The 22,099-nt window shown below is 25.8% G+C and overlaps 1 protein-coding gene across 2 annotated transcripts in view; it reads left to right on the top strand.

Annotated features, from left to right (window-relative positions):
- The first annotated feature begins 643 nt into the window (after nt 1–643).
- LOC111675771 (gelsolin) overlaps nt 644–22,099 on the top strand; it is a 38,206-nt gene continuing 16,750 nt past the window's right edge. The window contains exons 1-3 of one of the 2 annotated variants that reach the window (XM_046948138.1): nt 644–789; nt 12,076–12,340; nt 18,092–18,275. In XM_046948138.1, coding sequence (XP_046804094.1) covers nt 12,321–12,340; nt 18,092–18,275 — 204 coding nt within the window. In that variant the 5' untranslated portion in view covers nt 644–789; nt 12,076–12,320. Of the gene's footprint in view, nt 790–12,075; nt 12,469–18,091; nt 18,276–22,099 lie in introns of those variants that run through there. The other variant, XM_023436603.2, reaches the window with a different exon arrangement.

Below are 22,099 nucleotides of genomic sequence, written 5' to 3'. Positions count from 1 at the left end.
AAAATTAATACAAAATAAACTTATTTTGTTACAATTACAAAGGACTAAAACCAGGAATTAATTGAACTTTTTGTTAACATTTTAACTAGTAATAAACTGTTTTTATTCAATTTCTTTTTATTTTATTGAATGGATTTTATTAAGTTAAGTTCAAAAAAATCGTATAAAATTTTCAAATAATTGTGTTTTTAAAGAAAAAATCCATTATTCTTTGAAATTTTTTATCTCTTAACAGAATTCAAAGGAATTCCACCAAGTAAACATTAAAATTTGAAAAAAATTAACAATATTTAAAATCAATACAAAAATCGTAAATTTTTTCTAAGAAAAAACACAATAAAATTTGTTATCAGTTGCAGTTCTTATCACTAGTAATAAGAAAACAGGAGACGCACACTTTTATGAAAAACAAAAGCTTATAAATGATGCTCCCTTTTGTTGGAAAAAGAGAGGATTTTTAAGTAAGATTAAGCTTTGTATATAGGCCGGCTTAAAAGATTTGAATGTTTATAGTTGTTGTTATTGTATGTAAATCATTTGTATGTACTGTTTTTTACGAACAATAAGAGATAGAGAGTAAGAGAAGAAAACATTTATAGATTTTATTTAATTTCATGTTTAAAATAATGACAGAGCTGAGCTTGACATAATAAAACTAATAAAATCAGTGACAGCTAAAGCTAAAAATTTAGTCTTTTTTAAACTGTCGTTGAAAGCGTTACTTAAAAAGTGATATTAAAAAAATAATAATAAAACGGTTTTTTATTTCTTTTATTGAGAAATTTAAAGGTAGTTTCCTATTTTTATTTATATATAAAAATTAATAAATAAATAAATTACAAATATTATTTATTTAAATTAAAGTGAAAGATTTGTTTGTATTCGAGTATGTGATTTTGATTGTTATAATTTGCAATGTATAATCAATATAGCTATTCATTTTGATTGATTTTTTAAAGAAAATAATTCAAAAATATGCTAATTTTTTAAAGTGTTGTTATAAAAAAAGTATTTAAAAACGTTGTTGTAATATTTAAAACTGGTATCATTTCTTTGTGTATTTTGAATTATATATTCAGTTTTTAAGGTGTTATTTACCGATTGCGTTGTGTTTCTATTGTTCAAATTACGTAGCTGTCTGTCTCACAGTCGACTTATTGATTCCTAATGTTTTTATGCATTTTTATTATGACTGTAGTTTTTGTTTCTTAATTAGTTTTCAATTAACAATTATTGTTTTGAAAAAAAAAATTTTAAATATCAATATAAACATAATTATTTTACCATATACTAGGCTAAAGAAAAACACTGTTTAAATGAAACATTTCCGTTTGTTCGATAGTTTACAAATGTTTTATTAATCCAAAATGACAACAATTAAAAAGTTTCTGATCATTGATTTTCAATCAATGAATGGATTTAAATCAATTAAATTTTTATACGGAAATGTTGAAATCAATCAATCAATAAAAATTAATATGAAAAGTTTGTAGATTAAACTAAGTAGTCGAATTTTAAAATTAGTGAATTTTAAAAATTAAATTCTTACTACAAATTTTTACATTATTGAGTATTTTTAATAATTTTTAGTTCTGGGTAAATAGGTTTGACATAAATTCCATTGATTGCTTTTATATAAGATCTATTTCTGTGCAAGGTATGATATAGTCAGTGAAATGGGAATTTTTGTAATATCTGCATTCCATTCAAATGCATTTAATATTATAATATTCTCACAATGAATATTTTGCTTTCTTGTGTTAAACTAATTGAAACTTTGATTCAATTTAAAACCTTAAACGACATCTATACAGTTTTTTCTCTTAATTTTCGTTATAGTACAGATTAAAATTCTTTTAGGAGTGTTTTTGTGTGTATAATATTTTTCTAGTATTTCTATATAAAATAAAAAATTCTTATCAATTAATTTTATATTTCTATTATCATTTCAAAATTGACTTTTGAGGACAAGGGTTAGTTTTATATGTTTAATTAAAAAAAAAAACTGAATTATTTTTATAAAACAACTTACAATAAATATATGTATGTAGAGAAATATCATGTGCTTATAAAATTATTATATGAATGTAGGTCTAGTACCTACAGGTATCTTAAAAAAAGTTCCCCATAAACATTCTTCAATTTTGTTTTTATTCGTTTATACCGACGCATTTGTCAAAAAAGTGGAATCAATGTATTTGTATGCTGCAAGTTACAAAAGCTTAAGATCCCTTGATGCGTGGTAGTGTATTCAATTATTCGGGTTTTTGTCTTATTCAGTTTATTCGACAAATAATTATTTGGGGTTTTAAGTTGACCGGTTAATAATTTTAATAATTCAAAATTATTCGGTTAATCAAATTAAATTCAAGTTGATGTTTTTTAATAATATTATTTCTTTTCTACAAAATCTTTCTTCCTATAAAAACAAAATTATAATTTTCCACTTTTTAAAATTCTTAATTAAGTTTTTTTTTAAATATTAGAAATTATATATTTTCATATGAAATCCCATTCTATATAAAGATATTAGTTTATTAAATTTATGTTTTTGAGATTTATCAACGAGTTCCAGAATTCATATGTTCCAATGAATTAGTGTTTAACTATGTATTACAGAAGAATTTATTAGAAATAATATAAATGTTATTCAAAACTGGATGAAGAAGTAAAGGCTATGTCATTATTTTCAAGATATCTTTTCAGAAATTTGAAATGAACCCATTCTAGAAGTAAATTAATCAGAACAACTTATTACAAAGTTTCTGAAGTATTGTTATACAAATAAATATCATTCATTATAGAAAAGTATTTAAGAATGCAGAAAATAAATTTATTAAAAACATATTGAATTTTTTATAAGGAGTGAGATCGAAAAATTCTTAACATACATATATGTTTATAAAAAAGAAACCACTAAACTTACAGCTTTATTTTTTTTATTTGATTCAAATTATTATTACAATTTACAAAAAAAAATATTTTTATAGTTTTAATCACTAGTGATGAAATTTTGAACCCTTTCGGGAAACCCTTCCATTAACGTTTTTATAGTGCTTTCTGTCACCTTGCTCGAACATGTAGTCCATCTCCGTTTAAAATCTACCACACTTTTGGACACCTTTTTGTTCTCTTCAATTCTCTTTTAACAAGAGCCCAATATCTCTCCACTGGCCTTAGCTCCGGGCAGTTTGGAGGATTTGCCTCTCTTGGTACAAATACCACATTATTGTTCTTGTACCACTCAAGGGCTTATTTACCATAGTGACAGGATGCCAAGTCAGGCCAAAAATAAGTGGACACATTATGAAGTCTTATGAATGGAAGCAGCCTTTTTTGTAAACATTCCTTGATGTAAATTTCGGTATTTATAGAGCCCGTTGTAACAAATGATTGGCTTATTTTGCCGCAACTGCATATTGCTTGCGATACCAAGAACTTTCTAGGAAAATTTGTCTGCTTTTGGGTCCTAAACTTTTCTTCAACATTCCCTCGAGCATCAGCAACATAAAACTTTTGACCTGGAAGTTGCGAAAAATCTGCCAGAACATACGTTTCGTCATCCATTATGCAGCAAGAATATTTTTTATAAAACTTGACTTCAATTTCCGTGCTCTGTTTTTGGCCTCTAAATTTTTAGCAGCGTTCCTGTCAGGAACTTTTTGAGCCTTGTATGTTTTTAAACCTGCATTAGCTTTAACTTTTCGTACCAAATAGTCCGAGCACTAAGCTAACCGAGCTGCTTTCCTACCGGATGTGTTGGGAGCTCTTTTGAAAATGCGTTCTATTTTTTTGGCTTTAGAAACATCATGTGGACCATTCCTTCTACCTGAACCAGGTTTTCTATCAACTGACAAGTTCTCCCGGTACTGTTTAATAACATTGGAAACAGTTTGACGGCAGACCTTTGTATGCTTGGCCAACTTTTTGTAATACCAAGTTGGGTTTAGTTGAAAATATTTAATAATTTCAGTACGCACTTTTTTGTGGTCACTCATTTTAATCAGATTAACAAAAAAATTAATATAATTGACAATACACATAATAACTGACATGTTTTTCAAAGGTAACTTGATCAAAAAAAAAAAAATCAAATAATACTTTGGTTGAAAAATGTAATGAATAACGTGTGTTAAGAATTTTTCGATCTCACTCCTTAAGATATATTGAATTTTGTATAAGATATATAGTTATTTTATTGTTTAATAAGAAGTTTTTCTTAATAGGTTAATTGATATAAATTATTCGGTTTATTCGTTAATTGAAATTTGGCGATTAATCATCGAAAATTGATCGATTATCCATCCACGATTAGATTTGATTTTAAATCATTCTCAATTCAAGATTAAACATTTATAAATGTCAGATATTTTTTTAAAGAAATTACATCTTTACTGGGTTGGGCAGAAAAAAAGAAATAAATACCGAGAATAACGGTTGATCGTAGATGATATGTATCAATCAACCGTTTTCAAAGAAATATATTTAATAAATTCACATGTAACCTAATGTACGCCCTCATAAACATTTAAATTCCACAGATTATTTCTGAAATAAAAGAATATTTTTATTTAAGGCACACAAAAATATATTACCAAAAGTACAAATCTAATCAATCTTAAAAAGAAAAAAATAATTGGCACAACACGTATTTAAATAATTTGTACATTTTTATTTTCGATGTCATGCTAAATTCGGGCTACAAACAGATTTTTAACTGAAGATTATGAATTTTAAGTATTCTACATTAAACTTGTCATATAAATAACAAACATAAATACTTAGTTTTTGTTATATACACATTTCATAAAGGTCATTCATTCATTCATTTATATACAATTTTATGTGACAATTATTGTTTACAATGTCTTACTGTGATATTTTTGTTGTTTGTTAATTGTTTTTATTTTGCACAATTCATTAGAAAATAATTTAAATCATATGTAATATACATACATACATATGTATGTAGACAGTATTTAGACAGAAATTATATTTTATAGGGGTTGGTCAATTGAATATGGATCCACTAAGTAAGAAACTATATTTTGTTATTTGTTCTTTATCAAACCTTAACTAAAAAAATAATAATAATAATAGAAAGCATATCAATTAATTTTGTAATTCTATTTTTATGTCATACATTTGTGGACACACCTTGTTCCTAAATATTGACGTGTTTATGTGCATATTATTTCAATAACATTTAAACACTTGTATCTTTACTCATACTGATATAATAATTAACTTGTCGCCTATTTGTTATTCATTTACTAGTTTGACATCTAATAAAGATTAAACGTTTTATTATTTAGTTATCATTATTTTTTGCTTTAACACTTTATATTTGATTTCATTCTTGTCTAAAATATTCAATTTTATTAATCTTAAAAACTATTGAAATAATAAATAAATTTAATTGAATTTAAAACTAAACCTTCAGAGGACTAATTCCCCAATTAATATACTTTAATGTTTTAACTAATCCTTGTGTACAATAATTTTATTGAATTAATTCCCTGAAAGAATTTATTCCTAGGGAATGTTACTTTTTTTTGATTGATTGAATTTAGTTTAAATGCAATCTATTATTTATTTATTTATTTATTTATTTATTTATTTATTTATTTATTTATTTATTTAATTTTAATTAAATTTATGAGCGATCATTCCACAGTTGATTTTGTAATTTACATTACTTTTTAAACGAAATCCCTGAGAATTATGATTTAAACCCGAAAAAAATTTTAAGGTGAATTGATCTAAATTTGTTTTTAAGCTCTGTTTAAAAGAACAACAACTTCAATTGAAAGCAATAGTATAAATGGTTTGATTTATAAATCAAATCAGAATGTGATTCAGACCTAAAATATGTATTTAATGCCACACTTTTTAATGTAAAATATGCATAATTATTAGCTCATATGTTTTATAGCTGATCTCTTAAAATATACACAACTATTTGAAGATACATACAACTTGAAAAACAATTTTTTTTACAGAAATTGTTAATAAATCATTTTTCTCATTTAAGAAGTGAATGAACTTTAAATTAAAAATGTTTAACTTTAAAACAAACGATTTTTGTTGAAAATTCTATTATTAAAGACAAATGTTTATTTTAATAACCATAATATGAACTTGTTTTTAATTTGAAGTTTTGAGATGCTTATAGTATTTTATTCCATGAATAAAACGCCATAACTATTTATAACGTTTTTAACTTGTTTCTTTTCCGTTTTTTGTTATTAATATTTAATTAAATGTGTAAAAACTTCAAACTTATTAAAATTTGTTTATACAAATATTATTTATTCAGCAATTATAATTTTTAATTGTGGTATTAATTATTGTTTCTTGTTTTATACAAACTTTTATACCCTACACGACTACAATCGGAAGGCTATTATGATGTTTGTAACACAAAAAATTATTGGTCGCACAATCACCTTATGTCCGTCTATCCATGCGTCTGTCTGTGTGCTCATTTAAAGCTTGTGCGTACGCTACATGTCGAAACATGGATGTAATTTTGCACATACTCCTTCTTCAAGGACGAAGCCTATTTAAGTAATTGAAATCGGTCAAGCCCCCATAATCCTCGTATAGGGCTTTTAAGATCATAATTAATGTTCTAAAATGTCATCAAAAATCGGCAAATCTTATTTATACAAAAGTTTAAATAAAATTGCCAATTTTCGTAATGATAGGGTCTCATTTGACCCTTGACCCCATAAAAACTACTCTAATAAACACGTATAACACAATGAAATTCTGCATAAATAACTTTAATGTAGACGTAAATTTTTCTTTAAAAAATTATAAGAATAGGTCCATATTTGTCCTTTCAGCCATATAAGCCCTCGGTAATTTTTAAGAAAAAAGTAAAACATTCCAGAATTAATATTAAAAACAAATTAAAAGTTTTATTATTTAAAAAATATTTCAAATTAATAATAACCATATACTCATATGGTCGGCCATGACCCACTATGTATTTATACTTGTTTATATTTAATTTGTAATAAGCAGGGCAGGGATTTATATGCAATGTCTTTCTGTGTCCATAAAACAAATAACTCTTTTATCCTAGGTTCAATAATTCACACAAAACATGACCACACGATAAAATTCGAAATAAATATAAGTTATACCAAAATAAATCTCACCAAATTTTACGAAGATCGGACACCCGCCCACATATAAACCCTCATTTTCACATTTTTAGTGCATATTTCAAAATTTTATAGTGCATTTTATAAGCGCATATTTTGCATTTTTAGTGCATGAAAATCCTTGCCCTGGTAATAAGTAATACATTCTTTCATGTTATATAGATTTTGCCAATCTGGTTATAATTATCCAAAATATTTGTCACAGACCCACAAAATATGTACATATGTATATGTATGTATATAATTATTTTCGAATAAGCAAGTTCAGTCCTTCATACTACTGGTGCTGAAAAAAACTGATCTCCTATAATATTGGCTGTCTGTTGATATCACGAAATATTTTCCATAAATAATTTCGAATAGGCAGGCTTGGTCCACGATGTCTTCTAGAAATGAGACAACTGATCTTCTCCTGTAATACTGTTTAAGCACTTGTAAATATATTAAATACTAATCAGTCGCAAAAAAATTTGCACAATTTTTTAAATATTTAAATTTTTCTAAATTTATTTTCAAACTGTCCTCATACATTTTAAGTTAAAGAAAATCGCACCACAAAAAATTTTGCACAATTTTTTAAATATTTAAATTTTTCTAAATTTATTTTCAAACTGTCCTCATACATTTTAAGTTAAAGAAAATCGCACCACAAATATCTTTGATCTAGTACATACTCTATTTAAATAGACTATTAATTCATATTATAACCATTGAGCAAACTTTAGTTCTAAGTAAATTTACTAAGTGCTTTATTTTCTAAATACTGTGAATTATACATTAGGGCAAACCGTTATTTGAGTTGTAATATTCAATATTTATATTTTGTGGCAAAAGTCAAAAAATATGTTTTTGTGCGTGAGTATATGTAAGTAAAAATTCGTAAATAAAACAATATCACTTACCAACGTGGCGAGTTAGATCTAAAATTGTGTGATACTCCTAATGTACATGATTTAGTATATGTATTAATATGTATGTATGCCAATGGGACTATGATTAAAATCACTTCTATAAATTTCCTTCAAAAATAATTTAGTTTATAATAATTTTGCGCTCTGTATATGCCATTAAACTTAAATTAAATGGTTTAATATTTCCATATTATACACATACATATGTATTTAAGATGTGCAAGTCAATGGCAAACTTAACATTTCATTTTCATTAAATATTTAAACAGTTCATACCTATACGTTCACACTTATATGCATAGGGTTATATACTTATATAGATACTTATTTATGTTTAAAATCTTATGTGTGCATCATCTACTATGTTTATAATTATGTAAATACATATGTATGTATATGAAGTAAAATTACATTGTTAATGCAGCAGGTGAAATTATGGTTTAAAATTATTTTGCAACGTTTATTGAATTATTGATACAAAATATGTACCTATGTGTTCATGTTTATATATGTAGGTTTTTTTAAAGTGTGATTAGTTAAAATAACAACATCAGCAGCTGTTGCATTATTATTTTCAAACATCTAATATGATGAATGATTTTTAATAGTAAAGCCTGTATATCATATTTTTTAAACGTAAATACACCCTTATGTACATTAGGGTTTATAACTTTTATACAATTAGAAATTTGAAATCGGGACTATCCATTCCACAAAGGGTATACAAATATACATCTAAAAAGTATATCATTTTTTACCGAGCGTTAAAAAGTTTTTGCGGATGTGTTAAAGTTTTCATACAAGGAGTTTTATCAAAAGACTGGCATTATTCAAATGAAGGACTTCGAAATACGTTAAACATATATTTATTATGTTAAAATTTAATTTAAATTAATACCCTACTCAACGGTGAGGGAATTATCACTATTTAAAATTATTTTAAATCAGTGCATTATTTTAAAATTTGTTCATAGCTTTAATTATCTCCCATACAACCTTACCCTTCGAATAGGGATTTGAAGCTCATTATTATGTTAACTTTTACAGTATATATAGACAAAATACACAAGCCCTATGTATTAACAAGTATGAAAATATAGTCGGGCATGCAAGATCGTATGATATCCTAAATTTTCTACAAGAGATCTCATGTGGGGGTAAGGGTAAATATGGGCCTATCCTCATACATTTTTTAGAGGCATTATCGTATACTTAAATTTGGAATCAAATAAAAATTGCATCCCTCATATAACAAACCTGTGTTAAATTCTTTTTAGGACCTTAGCCTTTGCTTATTTCAAAAGACGGAGGGACTTTGCAAGATCATTTTAGTGTATAATAAGGACCGAGATCAATATTTCGTTGAAATACAAACAGATCGATAAAATTAATATACCTCCACTTTTTTAATAGTGGTTAGCGTATGTAATGAACGATGATTGATGTAACTTCGAATCGAAGTCGAAATATTTATATATACATACCTATATACATACATATGTATGTAAATTATGATATACAGTGAATAAAATGAAATGGACCAAACCAAATCCCTTACTATTATATATATATATTATATATATATATATATATATATATATATATATATATATATATATATATATATATATATATATTATATATATATATATATATATATATATATATATATATATTATATATATATATATATATATAATATATATATATATATATATATATATATATATAATATATATATATATATATATATATATATATATATATATATATAATATATATATATATAATATATATTTTTTTTTTTGATTTTTATACTGAGATCAGGATTTTTAATTCCATTCGAAAAAAATATATTTTTTGACGTATACATTCATTGCGAGGAATTCTTACATGATATTATAAAAGGGCTGTTCCACGGAAAACGCATTTTCGGTGATTTGTAAAGGCTTTTAAGGACCTGTATATTTGTTATAAACTTTCGTCGTTTTAATGATAGCTAAGATTTTATAAAGCTTTAAAATCAGTTAAGATTAAGTTTATTATGTCATGCCTTATTGTGCATTTACAAATTTGCACTCAAAAGATATGAATTCATTAATATTTTACAGCCTAAATAATTGGCGTTAAAGCATGTTTTAATACTTCAATAATAAACATGGTTACATAATGACAAGTTAATGAAGAGGTATTAAATCTTGAAGAATTTAAAATAATACATACATTAAATTAAACCTGTGAGATTTCAGTAAAAAGATTAAAAAAGAAGGAGCAGTCTTTAAAAAATTATTAAAAACAAAACAAACAAAAACTTTCTATATAAATGAATACCGTAATACTATCAGAACAACGATCACTTCCGAAGATGACTTGAATCATACGTGTTACTTTATAATTGAAATTATTTCAAAATTACATCCTATTAATTAATATTATTAAATCACTGTTCTCTAACTAAGTGTTATTAGCATAATGAAATTTTGCACATCGAATATTTATAAGTAATTTTCAAACACTTTAACTAATGATGACAATATAAAACTAATGAAACATATAAGAATATAAAGTCGGTCATAGTCGATTATATGAAGCATTAAATCTGGTATAAGAAGGTATTCAATTATGGAATGATTTCCATTATACTGTGAACGTATAGTGATTTCGTCAATTATTAATTCAAAAGCGATTTTAATTTATTGGAAGCGGCTCTTTATCAGGACTCAAATAGTGATACTGAGTATGTAGATTGGTATACCTTAAGATGGACGTATGCAAATTATACTTTCTCAACTAAAGTGGAGTGAGGTTTAACAATTATGTTATAATATCAATGAAAAGTAATTAATTGGTTAAGTACATACACACACATAGTAAAATAGATTTAAAATGTCTTCTTCAGAATTAAAACTTTTAACTTAAAGACACTTTGACAAAAAGGATTGATAAAAAAAACAAAAGCGATATAATCTATTTTAATTAATTATAAATCTTATAATGGTATACATATTAAAACAGAATCATATTCATATTTTAAAATAGATTACACTTTGATTTTTATTATTATTTTTTATTTCTTATTAATGTAATAAATTAGCAATATGTATAAGAAATGAATGAAGTAGATCAGTATAATAAATGCAATAAAATTTAAGTTACGTCTCTGTCTTCTCAAGTAAATAAAAACATAGATTCATAGAAATAATAAAAAAGTGTTTGATGTCAACAAATAATTAAAGATCTTTTATCTGTACTAGGTATATATATATACAAAATTTATATATGTGGATATAAACAATTAGGATAGCCCACAAAAAAGTAAAGATAAAAATTGCGTTTAAATTAAGTTAAAATATGTTTTTACTTTATCTTACTTTTATTATCATGTGTACCAAACAAAAAATCTTTCTTCGTAACCAGATCAAAATTAGGTAATTTTTGAGACCAATTCACCAGTACACTACAACACGTTTACTAAAAGTTATCCCATGAGATTCTTGAAAATACTGTTCCTCGGACAGCTTCAGTATACGGACACACAGACAGACATACAGACAGACAGACAGACAGACAGACATACAGACAGACAGACAGATGGACAGAAAATTATCTAGCCATGTCCATTGGCTAGATAGTCTAAGAATCGAAAAAAACCCCTTCGATATGTACATATATGCGAGTCTTTAAGAAATATATTGGCTAAATAACAAATTCCATTTTTTTTGTGTAGTGGAGTTAATATTGTACTAGATCTATATGAGCTTCAATCAGGGCTCTTTCCGCTATAATCGGAAGAATTAATATTGTTTTTTAGTTCACTTCAAATTGAGCTCTACTAATGCACATAAACACTTACACATGTTTCCAAATCTTGACGTTTTAATAGACATTAAAAAATTTTAATTTTTTATATACATACTTGTTTGTTTATATGTTTGTACTTTATATTGTTATTAATATTATTCTCCCTCTCATTTATTTTTATCTTACAGATCGCAGAGTAAATTGAGATCTTACCAATAAAACGAGAGCATTTTATTTGCTCTAGTAAATTATAGAAGAAAATAAAAAAGGCAAAACTGATTCATCTTTTTGAAAAAATCGAATAACAAACGAAATAAACAAAACAATAAAACGCAGCTATAACAAAACAACATTAAAAAGCAAATTCTCCAAAAAAATTATCCATTTGTTTTTGCTTTTCTGTAGCTGCTCTCCACTGAAACAAACAGCGATCATGATGGCAGTGATCTACAGGTAATTCACAAGTTTAAACATAATAACGCTTGAATTAAATAAATTTATTATTTAAAAAAATAATTGCGATAAATTGTTTGCTAAAACGCCGGTTAAAACATCGTATTATTGAGAAAAATATTTTAAAGGTATAATGAAAAAGAGTTATGTTTGAATTGTTATTTAATATTTTGTAACACAACTTGAGTATTGATTTAGTTTTTTTTAACACTTTTTATTTATTTTAAAACAATTAATATTCTTGGAGTGAGTGTGATTACATACGCTATTTGAAGTATCCACTATGAGAAATTTTCACTTTTTCACATTTGCAACGAAACTGAAACTTCAAAACGTGTTTTGGTTTTTAAAATGTTTTATATGTATTATACAAAATGTGTAAATTAAGTTTAATTCTGGAATAAGCGTCATGTCTTAACTTTATTTTAGCAGTTTTTTCGTTGTGTAGTGAGTTTTTAGTTTTTGTAAATATAAGGTGACCAGTTTTAATGTTGTTAAAGTAAGAATTCTAAAGTACTTTTCCTGGATTTAAAAGATGTGTTTTATTATAATCTACACCACTTTAGTGGAGAGGGTATTTTGGGTTTGTGCTAATGTTTGTAACTTACAATAAGTTTGGTCCTATACTCACCATAATCGACTCAGAATCATTTTCTGAGTCGATTTAGCTGTGTCCATCCATGTAAACATTGTATTTTTCAAGATAATTCAATGAATTTGTTAAATGATCTTGTAATTCTCAGGGATGAAGCCTATTGAAAATGGTTAAGATCGGTTATATAAAAAAAGTAGGAAAGTATAGTATAGCATGTCCGACGATATAATACCCACACCCACACTAGGTTGAAATAAGGGCCGATCATTACGAAAATCTGCAGTATCATTTATACTTATATAAATTCATCAAATTATCTTGAAAATTGCGACCTTTACCTTGCGCAGAAGGTTTACATGGACAGTCAGCCGGACAGACGGACGGACATGTCTTAATCGACTCCGAAAAATGATTCTGAATTGTTCGGTATACTTTAAGATGGGTATTGGACCAATATATTTGTGTGTTACAAGCATCAGCACAAACGTAAGTATTATACCCTACCCATTATAGTGGCGTAGGGTATAATGAATGTGTGAAATATAGGATAATTTTTACAAAAATTCGTACAACTTGGAAACTAATAGAGCCGAATTCCTTATTTATGCAAGAAGAACTTTGACATCCAAGTTAGCCCCTATCGCTGGTCTTGGCATCTCCGCCTAACTTAAATGCAAAAATATTGGAAACCTTTTGGATCTAGAATGTAGCTCGGGTTGTCAATAAAATCTACAATCTACGTTTATAAAAAATCAAAATTGTTCTCAATTTGGGTTTTAAATCATATAAATCGTTTATAACAATTTTCAAAGATTCCAAAATTAAATGATGTAAAAAATATGTAAAAGTTTTTATTTTTTTCAATATTTTAACATGTTATCTATATCTTAATTATAATTTGCTATATTGTTATCGGAATTTTATCATTAAAATTGTCGATCATTATCTTGACATCTGGTCTCTCCTATTCTGACTCATTTAATGTAGATGAAAGATTGTTTTGTACGTAGTTTTTTTGCTATTGCTCATTATATAGAGTTTGAAAACAACAGTTTTTTGTATATTTTTTGCCTTTTTTAGTTTAAATGATTCAAAGGTTTTATTTGTTTATAAATTTAACCATATTAGTAGAAAATATTAGCTAAAAATGTAATTGTATATAATATAATTATTTTGTTGTACTAAGAGAACAAATTGTATGTTAAACCTATTATAAAAACATTTTTTTATTTAAAAACTGTTTTATCATAAACACTTGACAAATCACCTTAAAATAAATTAATATTCAAACTAAGTGGTTTTGACTATATTTAATGTATTTTAATTTTTAAGTTTATTCTTATGAAATGAGAAAAAGTTAAACCACAACCATTTTTATTTTCATGGTATTTGATTCATTTGTCCTTTGTTTGATTGCAGTCTATTTGAAATAAATATTTCCGCATTTTATAAATATATTTAGATTGAACTGTATATTTTTATTTAGAATTTGAATGGTTAATTATTGAATTTTAATACACTCTCAATCGTGCATGGAGTTTTTTATTAAAACTCTTTTACAACCAAATCTAAGAGTTAATTGCAAGGAATATTTTTTTAATTTATTTAACAAATTTTAAAATATCTTAAAACATACAAGGGCATTTTTCAAGGAGGACAATTTTGACATCTATTTCAAAGAAAAGCGAAAGTATAATGTATGTCTCTCAAAGTTACTTAAATTGGACCAAAAATACACTAAAACAATTTAACAATTATTTTTCCCATAATTAGCGTTATTTTTAAGTTTCATTCGAAAAGATTGTAGACATTTTTTAACATATATTACTGAGGTTTTTCTACATGAGATTCTTAAAAAAGCTATTTCTTGGGACACTCTGATATGGGCTTTAATAGCTCTATAACTGGTCGGAAGAAGATGTTGAAAGATCTTAAAGAAAACCGAAAATGTGCCTTTTAAGGATCTTTATCTTTTTATTTTTGTATGTTTTAAGATAACTATAATTTCAACAAATGTTTTCCGATAAAAGTCCATTTTAAAAGCAAATGGTACTAAAGGTGCAAAAAAGTGCCTGAAATATTATTGTAACTTTTAATTTCGATTTCTCATCACAGTGAATGAAAGAAAGGCTTTGGGGTCTTTAATATAATAAAAGTAATAATAATAAATAATAGAAGTTGACATTTTATTTTTGATCACTTTTAATTTTTGAGCCACGGTGGACTTTTCTGTGGAAAAGTAAACCAACATAAAAAATAGATTTCGATGAAATTTGGCCAATAGTTAGTAATATTGGATAGTAGGACATATAAAATTTTTTTGTTAAAAAAATTACTTTTTTTGAAAACAGTAAACAATTAGCTACACGAACATCTTTGAGAAATTTTTGCTTGGACCTATAAATGTAATGTCAAACTTTGATTTGAGAAATTAATTTTATAGTAATTCATTACAATATTAATAAAATCTTTACAATATAATGTTCATATTTTCCTCTGATACTTTAAAGAAAAACTACAGTAAATAATATTTAAAAGGCACATTCATACAACTTTTTTGCCTCTACAATAAACATTAAATAACATTACCAATAATGAAAATATATAACTTAATAACATGTTATTTCAACAATATTCAATTAACATATTTGTTAATGTTTCCATAAATGTTTGTTTGCACCTTTTATGAAAAGAAATGTAAGGAAAGAAGAACAACCTAATCATTAACAATTTTCCTTTTGCCAATGAATGCAAGAAAATTGTCTAAAAAAAGTTAAAGGAAAAGCTAAATTACTCCATCAACACCACAAGCAGAAGCAAAACTAACAATACAGCACAACAGTCATAATAAACATGAAAATGTTTATAAAATATTCTCATTGTGGAAAAATTCTACTAGAAAGCGCTTTTATTTGCCACATTGATTTTTATTTGTTCACTTAATTTAAAAGTATTTTCTATAAACTCATTAGATACACTAATTAACTGCAAAAAATTGTATGAGTTTTGTATACAACAACTTACAAATAAATAAATAGATATGTATGGATGTACTTATGTACATATATAAAAAACAAAGCTCATTTACAAAAGGTGATGCATGAAAGTATTTGTACATATTATAATTTAGTATAAATAAATAGACAATTATTTATTATATTTGATGCTTCATTGCATACATATTTTCTCATCAATACGCTTATTGACTTTTCGTTTTTTTGATTTTTGAGTGCAGAGTATTTAAAGAATTATTTGTAAAATTAGGGCAAAAAATTGAAAATTTAAGATTTAAGCACTAAATAGGGAAAATAAGAAAATATGTGAGATGAATGTGTGTGGGTGTAATTACTTAACATATTCAAACAGAACTATTAATTACATTATAATTCAGTTTTTCTGTAAAAATTACTTGCATTCGCCAAATGCATATTACATTTACTTATAACTGGAACTGTTTATTTCAGTTAGAAAAATTTGTAATTCAAAAGAAAGATACTGCAACTTTATTAAAAAAAATGAAATAGTATCTATTATTGATTAAGAAAGTATATATAAAATGCTTTACCAAATCTTATCTTGTATCCACTCAATAATGGTCTGAATTATGATCTAAAATGGATTTTATATAGGGGCATGGAATGTGACATGGTATAAATGGTTCGAAAAACTAACTAGTGTAAAATTTAATCACAATTTCTGCATAATCACCTCTTTCGAGAGTACTTTTCTATTGCCTTGTATCAATACCAAACTTTTCTGATCAATAGATAATATTTTAGGAAACTTAGTCATTTTAGGTCTACTAGTGATATTGCCTCCAATGTCATTATCATGTTGAAATAATGGTTTAAAATGCTAATGAATAATATTTGTATACATATTTTTATTTTATTTATTTTTTAATGTCTTAAGACTTTACAAATATTCTCAGCACTGAAACTTATGATATTGAAAATAAGAATTTATTCTTTAAACATTTCCTCAATAAAATTCAGCCTAATTAGAGAAAAACTTAATAATTTATTTACAAAAAGTAAAAAAAAACAATATTTCTTTTCCTATTTTAAAATAAGAATATAAGTGTAAATTACTACTTTTGCTTGTTATTACAAAGTTGTTTGCTTTTGCTAAAGACTTTTTTTGAAGGCTTGTCTATATAGTCATTAGTATTTCACACAACATATTTATAAATTATAAACAGATAAAGTACTTAATGGTTTGTTAATATAAACAAAATTCATATGTTTTTCTATCTAATAGAATAATTAAGTTTTTTTTTTTTTTTTTTTGTAAAATAAACAAATAAATAGCATACTTATTGGAAAAACTGAATGCCATTTATTTAACATACTCGTCGTACCCATTAAAAACTTTTCAAAATATTCGTAAAGTTATGAATGAACTAAAAGATCCAGTGGAGCGTAAATAGTTTATACATTTATTTTAATTAAGTTGAGGTGAATTATTGTTTATTTGATATAAATTATAAATTGAAAAAATTTTTCACTTTGTAGATTAGAAATTATATGTAGTAATATGAATGTGTAATTTAAAGTTGTTTGTGGGAATTGGATTGAAATTTGTTAGCAATAGTAGTCATCGTTTGGAAAATGTGATGGCAGTAAAAATTAAAAAAAAAAATATGTAGTAGTTAAATTGTAGACGTTTGTTAACTTTTGTTTAAAACTGTTATACATGTAATTATCATTTTATATTTTCAAAATATATGAAGTTTTTTTTATTTATAACAATAATTTTTTATTACTAACATTTATGACCACCATAGAAAAAAATCAATACTCGCCTAAATAGTAAAATAACAACGATATATAAAAACAGTTTAATTGTGACACTCAAAGCTGACACTAGTTTCTTATACATACTATAAAGTGCTACAAATAATTATCTTTTTTAACTAAATAAAGCAAAATTTAACGTTTTCTAACATTTATTTATTTTAAACTTATTTAATTTACTTTTTTAATTTTATTTAATTTTTGTTTATATTCTTTTATCTTTATATTAAAAAAAACACAAACAAATAAAAATAAACGAAAAAACACGTTTAAAACCTTGACTTTGCCATTGACTGATTCATTATTTTTGGGGTTTGTGTTTGATATTTGGTGACGTCACGGTGTTAACAACTGTATCAGCTGTTTTGTTGTTCTACTGCTGGCAACTTTAAGTTCAGCCGGTACTATACAAAATCGTCCAGCTTTTCCGACACAAACAAATCAATTACAAAACACAGGCAGTAAATCAGCGGGAGGAAGAATTATGCATCCAGCTTTCGCAAATGCCGGCCGTACACCAGGTCTAGAAATCTGGAGAGTTGAGGTAAGTAAAAGAGAATGTTTTTTTAAATATATAGTAGACCCTAAAATTTATCATTTTAACTGACTAAAACTATATAAATGAGAGTGTTATATTTGTCTATACTGACGCTTTTACATTAACTATAGTCATATTTTTGTCATCATTTGTGAATTAAAGCATTTTTAATTTTGTGTTTTTATTTAAAACAATCATTTCCACATCCTTAAGTTTGTGTCCACAGAAAAATCAAATAAAATGCAAAATTAAAAAATCACACACACAGAAATAAAATCAACATTAAAGAAAAACACAAAATTAAGTATTAATTATTAAAAAAACTGCAGTCAGTGAGCGAATGTGTGTAAAAAAGCGACCATGAGAAAATTATCGGAGAATAATCAGAAAAGGAGCGAAAAATAATCATATGCTTATTTAAAAAAATTAACAGTATAAAATTAAAAAACACTTTCATTGGGGATTTTTTAATAAACAACAAGGATATTAAATAAATAAGATTTATACATACATACATATATATGTATATGTATGGAGGTATGTGTATATAAATGCTTGTACGGGTTTAAACGAATATATATGTTCATTTATTGAGTATAGTAGGACTGCAAGAGGAAAGTTACAAATTGTACCAAAACTATGACTAAAATTTGTACCATTTAGTTAACAAAATCTGAAATCTGATTTCAATGTTTTTGTTCTATAATATAACTTAGTTCCTTTGGATGTTCTGATATCATTTCGAAAAGAAGGGAAGATATTGGTTTGCCATTCAGTATTTTACAAATATCTCATAGCATTTATTGTGGACAACAAACATGTATATATTCTGGGTCTCGTGCGCGAACAGTCAAATAGCGTAGAAGGTACTCCGTTTTGGCAGGAAGATTTAGACATGTCCGTCTTTCAATTGAGAGCACTTAATGAGATGAGATTAAGATTTGACATATTGTCTCTTGCTTTTAACTAGCTTCAAGTGTACTCCGTAGAAGTCATAAGTATATCAATTAACCAGAAAGAACTTAAATTCAAAAGTAATGAGTCAATAAGCTGAAAAGTCACTTTTTACAACTTATTTTTTAACTCACTACGTTATTGGAGACAATTAACTCGCTAACAATTATGAACACTGAATATTACCCGGGTCTCTAGTTCGTTAGTTAGCTGTCGTACATCAACACCACTGGTTGATTTTTTTATAGTGCGTCAGATAATGATTTTTTTTACCCAGAAAAACTATTTTCTTTAATACTAAGCATAAAATAGTTGCTAGAGAGCACCAAAAAAATAAAAACGCCGAGACACAAAATAAAGTTCTTACGTATGTAAGTCACTAAAAGAGTACTGAAAAGTAATGAAGACGGTCATAGCCATAAGCAAGGGGCGGTGTATGTACAAGTATACAAACATATTTATATCTGATATTAATATTCTCGTTAAGTTTAGTATACTTTGATAAAATTGTTTTAATTGTACCAAAAAAAGGTACCAAAATGTGTGTCCTGTTTAATACTTATTAAAGGCCTATATCAGATGTATCAAATAATATTGTTTTGTTTTTCTCATATTTTAAACAAAAACAATTGTAAAAATACTTACATACATTCATACAAACATTCATATGTATATATAAGTAAATATGTACATACAAATGTAAGTAAAAATGTATGACTATTGATTGGATGTCAATCAATGCTACAAACAAATATTTTTGTCCCTACAAAGAGTGAGTCCTTGCATATGTGTATACATATATTTATATATGCATCTGTATGTAGAAAACCATGACCATAATTGTTGTCAAAGTGTTGACGGTGATTACTATGACGATGATGATCATCATCATATTTTGCAACAAACGGTTGACATTTGTTTAAAGGCTTTTAAAATCCAGTCACATTTATGTCAATTACGTAGAGATTGTGCGAAGGACACAATACTTGAGCGTACTCACACAAATACATAAATGTAGAAGTATAATGGAATGGACATATGGATGGATGAATGTATGATCAAGTATGAAATGCTACGAATGTTTTGCATTTGTCGGCAAACAAATATTTAAATTCACATTAATTTATTTATACCTACCGATACTGCTGAGAGTTACGGATTTTCCATTGCAATTTATATTAACAAATTGTGACAGTTGAAGTTGTACTTTTTAATTTTAGTATTTTCAATATTTTTTTACAGTTTCTGTTCAGTTAAGTGGATGTGTTATTATTAATGGTTTGAAAGAAGTGTTCTTAAGTGATGATGTATTGTAAGTTATATACAGTAATATAAAATGTCAAATTCATCCAATATAAGCGAACTATGTTAAAGTTGAAATCTTTATACTTTTTTAATTGTTTTGTGAATACAATACTTTTTTCCCGCTTATTAGATAACTTATATAAAAAAATTAAACAGAAAATTTTATTGAAATTAAAGTATAACGATTTTAAAATCCTATTTTACCAAATAATCTGTCATTAAAATAATTATCTTTATTAAGGAGATAACAAGCTGTAACAACAGTAGCCAAAACCTGCAAATGTTATTCTCTTTAAATACCGCGTTATATACTGAAATAAATCTATGGACAAAAGCTCTAGAATTAAATGGTTGCACATACATTGCAGCAAAACAAAACAAAAATACTTAAATCCAGGGAACTACATCCTTACACCACAATTGTAAATGGTTGCAGTGCAACGCAAAAACGCGTAAATACAAACTCTTATAACTGCAACTCAGAGTTGCCAGACATTGCTATTTTGTAAAATTTTTGTGATTTTTTGAAACGTGTTTTGCATTTCAAGTAGCATTCATAACTCACTTAAAATAAATATTTAGAAATATTGATATATTTAAAGTTGTATTTTTAAACCCACCATCACTATGTACATATTCTATAGACAAGGTTTGTTTGGGAACTACCCATTTAATAAGCATCTATCTATAAAAGACTGCACCCTAATATAACCCCTTACGAAAAATCAGTTCAATATAATTTAAAATTATTTTATTACGAAAAAAATCTACATTAAATTAAACTCTGTGGAGCTTGGTCTACAATTAACCTATCAAAGGCACTATTTCTAAAACTACACTGAAGTTCATATTATTATCGATTCATGATAATACAGTTCTGCATAAATCTTATAATTATAAAATTTATCTTATAACATATGATATGATGTAGGGTTTATATGATTTTGTTTTAATTTCAATAAAATACGGCATGGGAACAAATTTTTTGAACGTAGAAAATAATTACGATTTTTATTGATCAGCTTAAAATTTTTTGGCAACTATGTACTTATAGCAAGCAGCATGCATCATCAGGAATGAGCACATTATTTTTATCTGCGTTATAGATTAATGCTGTGTAACATTGGCAATGATTTTTTGTAAATATTTGTATGTCCTTAAAAGGATTTTTTCAGAATTAAAAATTTAAAGCTGACTTTCTTTATACTAAAGTTATTTAAATTTAATGGTATTTAAGTGACAATAGTTTTATGTTACATATGAACACTGGTAAATCATAGTGGTAAAAGATTTAAATCCATTCGCCTATAGCAACATATGAACAGAATCAAAAGTAAGTGTCGTTGACTGTAGGAATGAAAGAAAAATTCAATTACCAATCTTCATATTGTAAGTAGTTTATACTTAAGACCTTAATATAAGCAGATACATTATTACATATGTACTAGGGTATTCAATTATTCGGGTTTTGTCTTATTCGGTTTATTCGACAAATAATTATTTGAGGTTTTACGTTAGCCGGTTAATAATCGGATAATTAAAAATTATTCGGTTATTCGAATAAAAGGAAA

The sequence above is a fragment of the Lucilia cuprina genome, chromosome 4 (genome assembly GCF_022045245.1).
Source record: "Lucilia cuprina isolate Lc7/37 chromosome 4, ASM2204524v1, whole genome shotgun sequence".
In the NCBI taxonomy this organism is placed as follows: Eukaryota; Metazoa; Arthropoda; class Insecta; order Diptera; family Calliphoridae; genus Lucilia; species Lucilia cuprina.
Note: the sequence above shows the minus strand (reverse complement) of the source record. Positions and strands in the feature narration are given on the sequence as shown.